Source organism: Brienomyrus brachyistius, chromosome 1, assembly GCF_023856365.1.
Source record: "Brienomyrus brachyistius isolate T26 chromosome 1, BBRACH_0.4, whole genome shotgun sequence".
Classification (NCBI taxonomy): domain Eukaryota; kingdom Metazoa; phylum Chordata; class Actinopteri; order Osteoglossiformes; family Mormyridae; genus Brienomyrus; species Brienomyrus brachyistius.
Genome location: NC_064533.1, coordinates 21,122,766 through 21,136,970, shown reverse-complemented (window position 1 = coordinate 21,136,970; position 14,205 = coordinate 21,122,766). Strand labels below are relative to the sequence as shown.

General features: G+C 42.5%; 1 protein-coding gene across 2 annotated transcripts in view; it reads left to right on the top strand.

The window, feature by feature from the left end:
- Positions 1–14,205, top strand: part of LOC125738315 (solute carrier family 22 member 23) — a 34,104-nt gene continuing 19,899 nt past the window's right edge. Inside the window, exons 1-3 of one of the 2 annotated variants that reach the window (XM_049007174.1) lie at positions 1–108; positions 10,636–10,739; positions 11,048–11,202. In XM_049007174.1, coding sequence (XP_048863131.1) covers positions 106–108; positions 10,636–10,739; positions 11,048–11,202 — 262 coding nt within the window. In that variant the 5' untranslated portion in view covers positions 1–105. Of the gene's footprint in view, positions 109–3,214; positions 4,187–10,635; positions 10,740–11,047; positions 11,203–14,205 lie in introns of those variants that run through there. The other variant, XM_049007164.1, reaches the window with a different exon arrangement.

Here is a 14,205-nt window from a genome sequence, read left to right as displayed (position 1 = left end):
CTGTTTAAATGCTGCAGGAATTTAACAGAGTCAATGTGAGTGGTGAGACGGATATAGCAACTGGACCCAGCAGAATAACAGAAGTGTATCTATGAAGAGTTTCTAATGGTATTTAAAAAACCTTCCTTATATGACCACAATCCAGCTAGAATGACTTATAGATTGATGCAATGGGCAATAATGATACGATTAGATGTTGACTTAAAATCACCCTTGATGTTCTCTTTATCCTGCTGTTTTGTAACTAACTCATGACGATTTAATAGGCCTAGGGAATATCAATGAAAGTAACCCTGCCATTTGACTGATTACCTTAGAATATTTAAGCTGTATGCTGTGAATTCTGTCTACAGAGAAAAAGAAAACTAATTGTAGTTGTCATTTTTTAATTTCTTTAACAGTTGCACGTTGTATAATTAGACCTCATGAAGAATATTTTCCTGCTTCTTTTCCGGACATCAAAAAAGTCCAAAATCAAAGACATTTGTTTCCTCTTAATACAACAGTACAAGCATGGCAGCTGCGGATCTATATCAGCTTACCTACCTTGCTATAACTAGGTCTATCAAACCAGGGGTAAAAAGGGCAAAGCCTTATGGGTCCCGTACTGGTTGTCAGGGTAACTTCAAGTAAGTATTAAAGACTGTTTGAGTTGTTGAATAGAGGTGAATAGAGGTGCAATACACTGCTTGACCTACATAAAATTTTACAACTATAGCAAATATACGCAGACTAACAGGAATAAAAATACCAGGATCTTCCCAAAATTACTTTGTCGTATGTATTTATGTGTAGTTTAGCGCCACCTGTCTGTCGTGAAATGAGCAATTCAAACTCGCACCTCATGAAGTGAATTCATTCACGTACGTGTTATAATTATAATTAGCCTATTGTTGATTCTGATTTAATTTGCTGTGATATAAATTTTCGTCCGCGTGGTTCTTTTTTTGTCGCAATACATTTAGTATATGCATATATATTCCATATATGTGATGACTAGGTCATCAAGGAATGTTTTACATAGCCTAATATAATAAAGCACATCGTGTTTGATTTAGATTTACCTTATCACACCCAAAATAGATCGTGTCACGGCATTTTCAAAAGTCTGGGAACAAGTTAATACAAAGAAAATATATCAGGTTATAAATAACAGCCATTAACCATTTTAATGAAGCTAATGAAAAAAAAATAGAAGAAAATAGCTCATTTCTCAAAAACAATGAAAGTAGTGAGTAGTTCAGGAGCTTTTTAAGTATGTTGATATGTGTGCATATTTAAACTGATATAGAATAGAATAGAATAGAAGGGGTGACATGGTGGTGCAGTGGTTAGCACTGTTGCCTCACACCTCTGGGACCCGGGTTTGAGTCTCTTCCTGGGTCACATGTGTGCGGAGTTTGGGCTTCCTCCGGGTACTCTGGTTTCCAAAAAGTCCCCACAGTCCAAAAACATGCTGAGGCTAATTGGAGTTACTAAATTGTCCATAGTTGTGTATGTGTGAGTGGATGGTGTGTGAGTGTGCCCTGCGATGGGCTGGCCCCCCATCCTGGGTTGTTCCCTGCCTCATGCCTATTGCTTCTGGGATAGGCTCCAGACCCCCTGCAACCCAGTAGGATAAGCAGTTTGGAAAATGGATGAATAGAATAGGTACTTTATTGATCCTCATGGGGAAATTGTCTTTTTGTCTATACCATCTTGCCCCCATTGAGACCCACAGACAGACATACAGGTGAGCACAAGCTCAGCAGTAACAGCACAGGATCAGCCAACCTGCACTGTCCCTACAATAATTGGGGGGTCAGGGTCTCATTCAGGGACTCAACTGTGACAACAGGGGGTTCAGGAGCCTAACAAGCTGAGCAACACACTGGCCCCCAAATCAATGGACGCAATGATTATTATCATGTTATCATTGGTGGTATGCGGGTCAGCTGATCAAAAGACTGTATCTGTAGTTGGAAGGTTGCCAGTTCAAATCCTAGATTTGCCAGATTGATTTTAACACTGAGCCCATGAGCAAGGGTGGTCTGGCCCTGCTGTCTGGTCCTGATTCCTCAACAAAAAAGGTATGTCCCTTTGCATAAATAAATCTTCTAAATAAATAATCAATAAAACTATATCAACCACAACAATAATAACGTTGTTCATTGCACATCATGAATGACCAATCTGAAACACGTGCTTGGAAGAACATGGCCAGCAATAAAATGAATAGACTCAATTATCACAAAAATTAACATATCATTTGCAAAATCAAGAAAGAAGATAAGACCTCCTGAAAAAACTAAATATCATTACTATTTTGTTGCTCTTTGCACATAACGAATAACCAATCTGCAAAAATTTTCCGGTGTCAAAGCACTATATACCCAGTAGAGGGAGTCACAAGCCAATTTGTATTTTTATAAGTATTTCAGATATTTAAAGGTAATCAATTTAAGAAAGAGAATATTATCAAAGAGAAAGAAATATTATCAGAGGAAACTTAACAATAATACTGGACTGTTGTCTTAATACTGATAGTTCTTGGTCCTATGTCAAAAAAATTTTTTTCCTGGACAACTGAAGAACCGTCCAAAACAATTAAATAAATATGACTATTTGATTACTTTCAAAATTTGCTGTTGGGTTCATGAACTACTTACATTTCTTATTGTCTAATAAGCTCAACTATTTAGTGATGCTAAGATTGTGCGTAGTTACCGGTTGTAAAATCAAACAAGAAATAAAATAACCAGCCTGTACAGTTAATACAGAATATAAAAATATATAGAATATCCTACGTAGAAACATTTCAATACTTCACAAATTGAAAGCAACACATATTACATACACAAGGAAAATGCGCTTAGCAGGCGTTTACAATCAACATTTCTGTCGTTAATATCAGCAAACGTGCCAGATTAAATAGGCTACAAATAAAATATCCACTATCCTCTTAAATTTCCCTTATTTAACGATAAACTGAAAATTGAAATCGGATCGTCTATGCGTATTCCTACGCATCGCACAATTAGGGTGAGGAACTGCAGCACAAAGAAGGTCTTTGTTACAGTCAGTAGCCGACTGCGAGTCGGTTTTGCAGTCGGGGAGTGAGCTCTTTCCAATCGCAGCGCGCCAACCACACCAGGGGGGTCTTTGTGTCTAAAAGATGCCTCATAATCAGCTCATTTTCTTCTTTCATTCTCTTTTTCGCAAACGGGTCCAATTGCGCATACCTATAGAGAAATAGTAGCGTTTAATATCTCTATAGTTCCAGTTGATGTGTTTAAAGCGTCAATAGGGGGAAGTCTAACCGAATGAGACGCGTCGGTCTAATGCTAAACTATGAATATCACACCTGCAATAGATCTGCGTTTGTACAGGTGTATTACCTCAAAAGAGGGTTTGAGGTGACGGACTCCTCTTTGGATTACTAGCGGATCTGTTTGCAGACTCGACTGGCGCTCCCAGCTCCGCGTCTGTGCTTCAACCACATGGGAAACGCTTGTGGGGTGGACGGACTCTCAAACTGCCCGGTCTCCATATATCTCTGGCAATTGCAGGGCTCCTCTGGTTTAATCGTAACGCAAAACTAAGCGACTCTGGTTGTCACATGTCGGATCAGTAAGTGACTTAAGTCAGTAAATGTCACTGGGACATTTTGGACTGGCCGTGCCGGCTTAATATTTACGTTATATAAAGTATTTGTCTGCGCCTCCGTAACGAGGGACTGAGGCGCAGTGGCGCCAACAAAAAAACCGAATCAGTAAAGCCGCTTTACTAAACCACGATGGCTGTTGCTGGATTAGAAACTGGGGACCACCGTCAAGCAGAAAACGGTTTCGTGTCCCCCGAACCGCCTCCGCCGAAACTGCTCCCGCAGATCGACGTCTCCGTCCTGCCTTTCCTCGGAGGGTTTGGGAAGTATCAAAGGGAGCTGATCGTGTTGACGTGGATCCCGGCTTTATTCATCGGCTTCAGTCAGTTTTCCGATTATTTTCTCCTGGCCCAGCCAAACAGCACGTGTGTGCACGGCGAGGCGAATTGGACCGCCGGTCCGCTTTCATTGACCGGCGACGCGAACTTCAGCATGACTGGCCGCTACGTGTACGGCGACGGCACCGGGAACGACACCCAGTGTCTGTGCGCTGGCTGGAAGCTGGAGTCGCAAACAGGACTAGTGCAAAACGTAGTCACCAAGGTGAGATCCGATTCATTATTTTATTTTATTAACATCTCACTGGCAGTGTACAAAACCATCATACTTGTTCATCAAGACCCCAACATTTTTGCTGCGATTGTCATGCATTCGAGTGGACAATACGTTTACACGAGAATACGTTTATGCAACGTCGGAAAATTCTCATGATTTGTAATTAAATTCACATTATCACATTCTTGCTTTTATCTAGCTATAGCTTTGCCAACAACGGAATCGTATTGCCTTTATCGGTTTACCGGGGGTGGGTATGGGCTCCGCAGAGACGTCTTGTAAACTGACTTAGATGCCGGCTTTGTCATCCAGTTAATGCCAAATGGCAAAATACTGACAGGGGAAATATTCAGACCCCTACCCGATCCTTAGTTCTTGGTTACTTTGTTATCGGAAATTCGTGGCAGGGGTTCCCCAGCTTTAGTCGCATTTCTTTTAGGGGTTCCTGGTTCCAAAAGGGTTGGAGACCAGTACCGTGGATAACGTTGTCATTCATTGACACGCCTTCGTTCAATACACTGAAATACATGTATAATATCGTGGGTGGGGAATCTATTGGTGGAAACGTGGAGCGATGTTATTGTCTCTACTGACTTTACTCAAATCGGTATGGGGGCGGAGGAAGGAGGTGAAGGGAGGGGATGTCTAGCAGTTTTTATCGATACTTTTGCAGCTTTTGCGAAATGTGGGATAAAGGTCAGGGAGTGCACCCCGTTTCTCCCTACACCCCGAGCCTTTAAACTGATTCCCCCGGCGGATGTTTTTACCCTAACGCACAGAAATATCAGACAAAAGGGGTAAATCGTGCGTTTTTTAAAACATGTCAGTGCCACAAAAGATTGTTTTCTTCATTAATACGAAGGTGCTTTTGAGATTTAAAAGGATCCCACTGCCTATTAGCAAATTAACCTGTCAACGGCAAATACATTTAGAATTGATGGGTTAATGACGTATCGTATTGCTTCAGTTGAAGTGATTAGTAATGACATAATGAAGCGCGATAACTGACACATCTGCCCCAAGCATCAACAAACACTTGGTAAAAACGCTGCAGTCTATCACCAAGCCTTTCATCACTGTCTAAAATACCTGCATTTGGTATAATTTCATTTGGTCTTTTTTTTTTTTAACCCGAAACCTGTCCTGGTTCTTTCTAATATTCTAAGGCTTTCAAAACACAACTGACCCTCTTTTTTGTTTTAGCATTTTCTAACCTAAAAACACAGATTTGTTTGTTTTACATTTATCTACCCTGCCATATATAGAAATATGCAGTATTGTGTCTCAATACTGATGGATCTGTTTAAAACACACAGGCACTTAAAAGTACTGCGGACCCCTAGGTATGATGTACTGAGGGTGAGCTACAAAGTCATCTTTACATACACTATACTGCCAAAAGTATTGGGACACCCCTCCAAATCATTGAATTCAGGTGTTCCAATCGCTTCCATAGCCACAGGAGTACCAAGCACCAAGCAAGGTGGTGGAAGCACCAAGGCATGTAGACTGCTTCTACAAACATTTGACAAAGAATGGGTCGCTCTTAGAATCTCAGTAAATTCAAGTGTAGTAAAGTGATAGGATGCGACCTGTGCAATAAGTCCATTGGTGAAATTTCCTCGCTGCTAAATATTCCACAGTTAACTGTTAGTGGTATTATAACAAAGTGGAGGCAATTGGGAACAACAGAAACTCAACCATGAAGTGTTAGGTCACATAACATCACAGAACAGGGACAAGGGATCCTGAGGCACACAGTGTGCAGAAGTCGCCAACTGTCTGCAGAGTCAGTAGCCACAAACCTCCAAACTTCATGTGTGCTTCAGATTAGGTCAAGAACAGTGCACTGGAAACTTCATGGAATGGGTTTCCATGGCCGAGCAACTGCATCCAAGCCTTACATCAGCAAGTGCAATGCAAAGCGTCGGACGCAGTGGTGTAAAGCACAACGCCACTGGACTCTAGAGCAGCGGAGACGTGTCCTCTGGAGTGATGAATCACGCTTCTCTGTCTGGCAATCCGATGAATGAGTGTGGGTTTGGGAGATGCCAAGAGAATGGTATTTGCCTGAGTGCATTGTGCCAAGTGTAAAGTTTGGTGGAAGGGGGATTATGGTGCGGGGTTGTCTTTCAGGGGTTGGGCTTCCCATAAATACACTCCTAAACCTTGTGGACAGCCTTCCGACAAGATCTGAAACTGTTATAGCTGCAAAGGGTGGGCCAACTCCATATTAAAACCTATGTATTAAGAACGGAATGTCATTAAGGTTCATGTGTGTGTAAAGGCAGGTGTTTCTATACTTCTGGCAATATAGTGTAAAGTGGATTTGATTTGTTAAACCAGATGTGTAGGTGCTAGTTTCTGCAAGCTGTCTGGGTTGGAGGTGTCACCTGGTTTGTAGTTATTCATAAACATTCTCTCCCGTCAACACTGGTCAAATGCCACTATAACTGTCGTAAACAAAAGAAACTGTTCATTTACAGTATAAGCATTTTAGCGGATGCAGTATGAAATATTTGACCCATGTCCTTAAGTTACTGGAAACCTTTTTATTTAATACTATACTTGGAATTTATGATGTGATTAAACCTCGGTTATACACTAATCCTAAATATACTGCAGATGCAGCTTTCAAAATACTCCTCCCCCAGTGTGTTTAGCAGTAATACTAGAGTTTAGGTCACATCTTCTAGAGTTTAGGTCACATCTTCTAGAGTTTAGGTCACATCTTCTGGAGTTTAGGTCACATCTCCTGGAGTTTAGGTCACATCTCCTGGAGTTTATGTCACATCTCCTAGAGTTTAGGTCACATCTCCTGGAGTTTAGGTCACATCTCCTGGAGTTTAAGTCGTATCTCCTGGAGTTTAGGTCACATCTCCTGGAGTTTAGGTCACATCTCCTAGAGTTTAGGTCACATCTTTTGGAGTTTAGGTCGTATCTCCTAGAGTTTAGGTCACATCTCCTGGAGTTTAGGTCACATTTCCTCGAGTTTACGCAGCACAGAAATTCAATACAACTGCTAGTGTCTTTGAGGCCCCTGGAATTTCCAGAATCTACCTGTTTTTTTCCCCCTCAAAAATTGTTACTATCAGACAAAGCTCAATGTTGTAATTTTGTTTAAGGAAAAGAGAGAGATCATCAGTGGATGAAGGCATCCTGTGGGCCACAACGGTGGACTCCGATGGATGTTTGTTCTGGAGATAGGTGTTGATGTGTTTGTCTAGACAGGTCAAAGTGGAAGAACAGCAGCTGGTCTGACGTTTCTGGGTGGCTTATGAGTTGTTTCACTCACTGTTGAGCATGTCCAAGCTTATCATTAAAGACACTCCAACACCCTTTCTTCCTTTGAAGATATCAGACCTTCCTAGGTGGACTGAAAGTTCTGTCAAGGCTTTATGAAACCCAACCAATGGAAGCTGCCCTGAAGGAGTAACCCAACATCATGCTGCCAGGGACCCCTCTTTCAGATGAGCAAAGCTCCATGGTGCTCACTGTGGTTTGAGAACTGCAGGCCGCCTTAATTATACTACTGATAAATGAGTTCCATAATGAGCTCTGTCATTTAGGACCACTGGCTGTTATCATTTGGAATTCCTTGGGGCTGGTAGCAGGTTACAGACCCTGATTGGCGATAATATTATGTAAATCTCATTTAACTAGTAAATGAAAGATGCTACCAATATCAGCTTCTTTTAAACAGCTTTAAGAATTCTACATTCATCATCTACTTGGCCCTGAGAATCTGCATGTCAGAAAACAAAAATCTCATGCCAATGGTATTATTTGTGCAGTTTCAAAACCATGTAAACACTAAACTAATACTTGGCAGTAACCATGCATGATTTAGTGGGTTACATACAGCTTGAGAGCCTGTTGGAGATCTTTTGAGATAATGTAATAAGTTTATGATATACTTATTTATTATTGTCTGATTCAGACAAGTAATAATAAAAGACAAGTAATAATGTTCTATATCAGTCCTTTCCAAAACATCTCTGGTTTATCATTGTAGTAGTTGTTTAAAGACACATCAGCAGCTACCTTTCACTTGAATATTCTCGCTACCCAGTGTAACCCTATCCAGTTTACCCAGAATGCTTTGGCTATGGGTCATTTGGGGACACAGCTTGCGGGTTTTTGGAAACTGAACCCCTTACTCTGAAACTCAAGGCTGCCGATTTTACCTTCCTACATCCTCCTGTATTATTGGTGTGTTCCCCTAAGCAACTAGGAGGTAAAGTACTGTAGAAAACCTGCCACAGTTAGGAATCGTTACTGCTGGTGTAACCTGGCTGGTGTCACCTGGCTGGTGTTACCTGGCTGGTGTCACCTGGCTGGTGTTACCTGGCATGAGGATTGACTGGTTTTGCACACACACCCCTATTGACTGGTTGTCACACACCTATTTCTGGGACACAGAGTCATCGAATCCGACCACTGTGGCCCACAGGATGGCTCTGGTTATCTTTCCCCTTTTCTTAAGTAAAATTACATTTTATTGATTATGCCGACAAGACAAGTAAATTTCACCTATAATTCACTTTGACAAATGAATATTTGCTTAAGCTATATTATTTCTTATTTTGAAATCTACATTAACTACCCCAGGCTTCTTGGGAAGGACTCCAGGTTTACTTCAACACTGAGGGATGGATGCATGGACTGAGAGACAGAGATCCCCTATTGTTTGCAGTTCTGATTCGTGGGCTTCACCAGACGTTTTGAGCTCGTTCCCAGTCCCTTATTTTTTGGTTACTTGAGCCTGGCGTGCTGCAGTAGGGGACAGTTGGTTAGCATCAGCAGACAGCTGTCAGCATTTGGGCAGAAAACAATTATGGGAATTCAGTGGCCGTATTGTTGAGTCTGAACTCTCTCCAAGTACAACTGTGATCACCACCTGTTCAGTGCTGTCACTGACCCAGGATGACGTTGGCTTTGATTGATGTAAGCAGGAAGACTGGGGTCCCAAATCTCACCCTCCACTCAGTCTGAAAATGTCCTGTGACATATATGACTTTAGTTCTCATGAAAGACTTTGATCTTGCAAGGTGATGCATACTAATTTGTTGTTATAGTTATTAGCATATTTAGCATTAAATTTCTCTACTACTCAAACAGCCACAATCTCATGCAACCATACAAATGTTTTCTGGTGTTCGAGTCTTATCAAGTGTTCTATTTCCATTATAGTTTCTTCCCCCCTGCTCCAAAAACCCGGTCCGTCCTCTTGGCCCCATTCCCCCTCCGCAGCCCATCGCCAGGCACGTCCGCTGGGCTGCCACGCGCTCCGACAGCTGGGCTCCTCGTGGGGGTCTTTGGAGCTGGCGGGACTGTGGTCGCGGCTGATGGTTGGCACCAGTTCACGTGTGACTAGCATTTTGCTTTGTTTGAAACCGAGGATCTGGCCCAGGTTCTGTTGTCGAGGGCGTTTTTAGATCCCGTCACTCAAGGCGGATAGTGTGACTGATGACCGTAACAAAAGCTTGTTAAAGATAAGCTACAAGGAAGCTAACATGTTACTGGTCCTTTTCGCTCACAATGCATACAGGCGGACGGCTATGGCGTAATGATTCCATCACAGAGTTTTATTAAATTTGTGATTTTGAAAAGCAAGACAAATAAGATCTAAGTATTAATTTCCCCGGTAACATCCTGTGGTGGGACAGTATAGCGTTTCCCTGCTTCTCATGTCACGTGTCCCCAGAGTCCATGTTTAATTGACTTCAGAACGTTTGTTGTGGATTTGGCTGTCATTCAGATGGTTCTCCAAGGCTCATCGGTCACGCCAAAGCACTGATTAAATACCACAGGGTGTTCTGTGTGAGAACAGGCCCCGTCCTTCAGAAAATATTTGTAAATGATGGGTGTGGAGGTGCGTCAGGGTTCGGACTATCGGGACAGCATGAGTGTAAACTGCGAAGAATGCAGATGATATAATCTGTATCAGCTGCCAAAGCCAGTGGACTAATAATGTTGTTTTTTTTAAATGATGTAATATGGGGAAAAGAGTGTGTGTGTGTGTGTGTGTGTGTGTGTGTGTGTGTGTGCGAGTGGGTATACCTATCCCTATGAGGACACAATGTCCCCATAACGTGATAAATATCTGTTTTTTTTCCCTTATGGGGGCCGGTTTCCTGGTCCCCATAAGGGAAAACTCTATGTTATAAAAATCAGCAACTGCTATGAAAAAACTAAAAATGCAAAAACTCTTGTATTTTGCTTGGTTACTTATTGTTATGGTTAGAGCAGGGTGGGGGTTAAGGTTGTCATAGTTAGCGTTAGCATTTTTCCCATAGAAGTAAATGAGCGGACCCCATAAGGATAGGTATACCCTACGTGTGTGTGTGTGTGTGTGTATGTGTGTGTATGTGTGTTTGTGTTGGTGTGTGTGTAGTTGCATGAAGCTAATTCCCTCTTTGTCCCTGCCTCCACAGTGGAATTTGGTGTGCAGTTCTGCGCAGAACGTCCACATAGCAAAATTCTCTCTGCTGGTTGGGTCCATTTTCGGATATTTGGTGATGGGCGTTCTGGCTGACTGGTAAGCGCTTCCTTCCTTTTGCCCATGTGATTGTAGTCATTTTTTCAGTTTTACTGCAGTTGGCTCAAATTCCTGTCTGACCCTTATTATCAATATTCTGTTCTTCTAAACATCCTTTGACCTCATGTGTGTATCTTATGGTGTTGTTGAGTTGACTAAATCATTTTGCAAGCTTCAGAGGCTGCCCTCAGTATATGAGGACTTTCTTACCTGTAAACGCTGCTGTTGAATGATGACTTGTTGTTCATGCTGTGATGTATGACATTACTACGACATGTATGTATCGCGTGTATTCCTGCCTTGTGTAGGTTTGGCCGTCAGCCAGTGTTGATCATCTCCCTGCTCTTCATGCTGGTCTTTGGGCTGACAGTGGCCTTCTCAGTCAATGTGTCCATGTTCAGCACCCTCCGCTTCTTTGAAGGCTTCTGCCTGGCTGGGATCACCCTCTCCCTCTACGTAATGAGTAAGTAGCCACCCACCTACATCTACATGAGGACAGGGGACAAGACAATGGGCCCCAGCAATGCCAGCTGATGTCTGACCTTCTTGGACATTGTGGGTAGTTTTCTGTGGTTAAAGTGGTCAAGGTAGAGCTAAGGAAACTTAAAACATAACTTCAGGATCATGAGATTCTGTTTCCAAGGGAACACCATTGTAAAACCCATTTGAAATGCATTGCAAGAACATCAAAACTCCCCTCCCCCATAGGTAGAGATTTTTCTCCTGAGCCATTGGTTTTGTTGGCTGCAGTGCAGGAATACAGGTGTAGACGGCGTTATGTTATCTTTGGCTTGTTGACTGCTGAGGGGAAATCGCACCTGCCTGTTGTTAAGGCAAAGTTGTCAAGCTTCCAATAAAATGTCAAACAGCAAATGGAGGTGAAGTTAAGCAGATCCTGGTCCTAGCTGATCTCTTTGGCAGGTTTCTAAAGACCCACAGAGGTGCTGTAATGATACTAGTCCGCTGATAATTAGCATTAAATTTTATGAACCATTTGCCTCTTTGGTTTGTGTGGTTTTTATGTCTTGATTAGTATCCAGAGGAAGGTCTTTGGCTCCAGAATTTTTAATAACAGAAAAGATGGAAATGGTTATGAATTAGCAGGTTTGTTGAAAGAGGTTTGTGTTTTAGCATTTCTTTTGCATTTCTTCTGGTTCCTCTGAGGAGTCTCTCTGGTAGAGTGAAGTGTTTGTATAAATAGACCTTATTGCTGGCAAATGAGTGTCTGGTTTCTCAGATTATAACACAGAGCATTCCGTGATTTTACAACAAATTGACCTTCTCTAATGTGAACTGGATGTCCATCACAGAAGTTCATGCATTTGCCCTTGTCTGCCTTGTCCCTCCTACATTGACCATGGAAGCCTGAAGGCTGCGCTCATCCATTTAGTTGAAGCAGTGTAAGCAGAGATGTGGTTTAAATAGATGGTGGTTTAAAGTTAGCACACTTTCCCACATCCCAAAGAATCAAGGTGACCTTTTGGACATAGTGTGTTGACGTTGCCTGGCCTTTATGGTATGAGAATTTTGGACTTCTGGCATGAGAAAGTGTATCATTAAAACCAGAGGTGCACCAAACTGATATTCAGATTCAGTATCAGCACTGATCCATACCTATTAGATGGATCGGGTATCAACCATATGTAACCGATCCACGTCCGATACTTACTTATTTAGTCTTTGTCAACCTGTAAAAAGATAGTTCCTATTTATGCACAACAACTCTGTCTCAGTGTTTTTACTGCATTCATGCTAAACGCAGATGCTGCCACTCAGTGGGTGTGAGCGCAGTGACTTCTGCCTCCTGTGATGTCATGCGCATACCCTTTGCAGTAGGAGGAATGGAAGAAGATCAGATAAGAGGGTGACAATCTGGAAGTATTTTACGGTTGAAATAACAGCCAGTGGCATAGCGATTTGCAATATTTGTAAAAACCAAGTTTTGAGAGGTAGACGTAGCATTTAGCGGAAAATCCCACTGAACAAAGCATATGCAATTGTGCGAGTAATATGAAAAAAGCAATGGATGATTTGGGAGTCTCTAGCTTGGGCTGCTTTGCGCACTCACTACAGCTTGTGAGACACGAGGGGCTGCTATCGCAATGAAGTGTAATTGACGCTGTTGCCAGTGGGACAAAAATTGTAAGGCATTTTAAGCATTCGCCACTTGCGTGTCCTCGCTTGGAAGATATTCAAATTGAACTGCAAATGCCTCAAAAACACTTAAAACAAGATGTACAAATGAGGTAGAACAGTATGTTATGCGTGCTTCTTACAGCCTAATTAACAAAGCTTTTTTTGACATGCAGTTTTCTCATTTGTATTTGCTACATAAAAAAACATCTCTGGTATCATATATGGTTTTATATTTCTGGTTCTCAAATCGGCTGACACCCTCTGTTCAGGTATCGAGATGGTATCAGCACTGACAAGGTGGGACTGATGCACCTCTAATTAAAACGTCTGCATCACTTACTTGCCAACCTGTTTTGTGTGACTCTGTTTACCTCCTTGGCTGGAGGCTTTTGTTGGATTGGCAAATGTGCTAACTCCATGAAATAAGGACAAATCGTGCCCATTTCATGCCAGTGATGCTGTGGCACACTGGAGAATGGATGAAGATGACCCTTGGTTAGTTGGAATAGCTTGTGCTCCTGATTATGGACACTACCTACCGAGCCAGGAATTCATTGACCTCTACATCCCAAAACATTCCTCTCCTTAGATTTAGCATACCCCTGCTGTCCCCATGGACCCTGATTGGCCGAAATATTTGTGGTGATCTTACAGTCCAGTCCCACACACCCTGGTTGTTTAATTCAATATACTGTTTAAGCCTTTTTGGGTGCCATGGTACTTACCTGAAAGTAGCTGCCAACCGGACAGGGATTAACGGCATCCTGGTCGTTATAATGTACTCAATGTTGATCCTTCCAAGGGGCCTTTGGAAGCTCACCTGGTGCCAGGAGAACATGAGCGTCATCCATCATCTTTGAGGGTTGCTGGGTTGGCACGTTCTCTTTCGGACGGTGGGTTACCGTGCCTGGCATGACCGTAAGCCGCACCATGGCCGCAAGCCCTGCGCCCATCCCCACCCCCTACAGTAGTTGAGACTTGCCTCGTCCTTCAAACCACATCGTCTGTCCTGTGTAGGACGGGGCATCAGAGAACAGCTTGTCATGAAGCTGCCCACTGCTGACCAAGCGATGCTATATATCTGCAGATGTAGTACATGAGGCTGTGATTTCACTAGCATTCTCTGAGTCTGCAGTCTCTGCTCTTATTGTCAGCCACAATGCACCACAAGGGATTTTGGGAAGCAAATACTTGAGATATTTATAGGTTGTGGAACTCTTGCTGAATCGTTTGGAAGTTCATGCATATAGCATTATGCTTTTATGTCTAACTTCTGTTTTTTTCATACGGGTTGTATTCAAAGTTCTTTCCTGCGCAGCAGCTCTGGCCT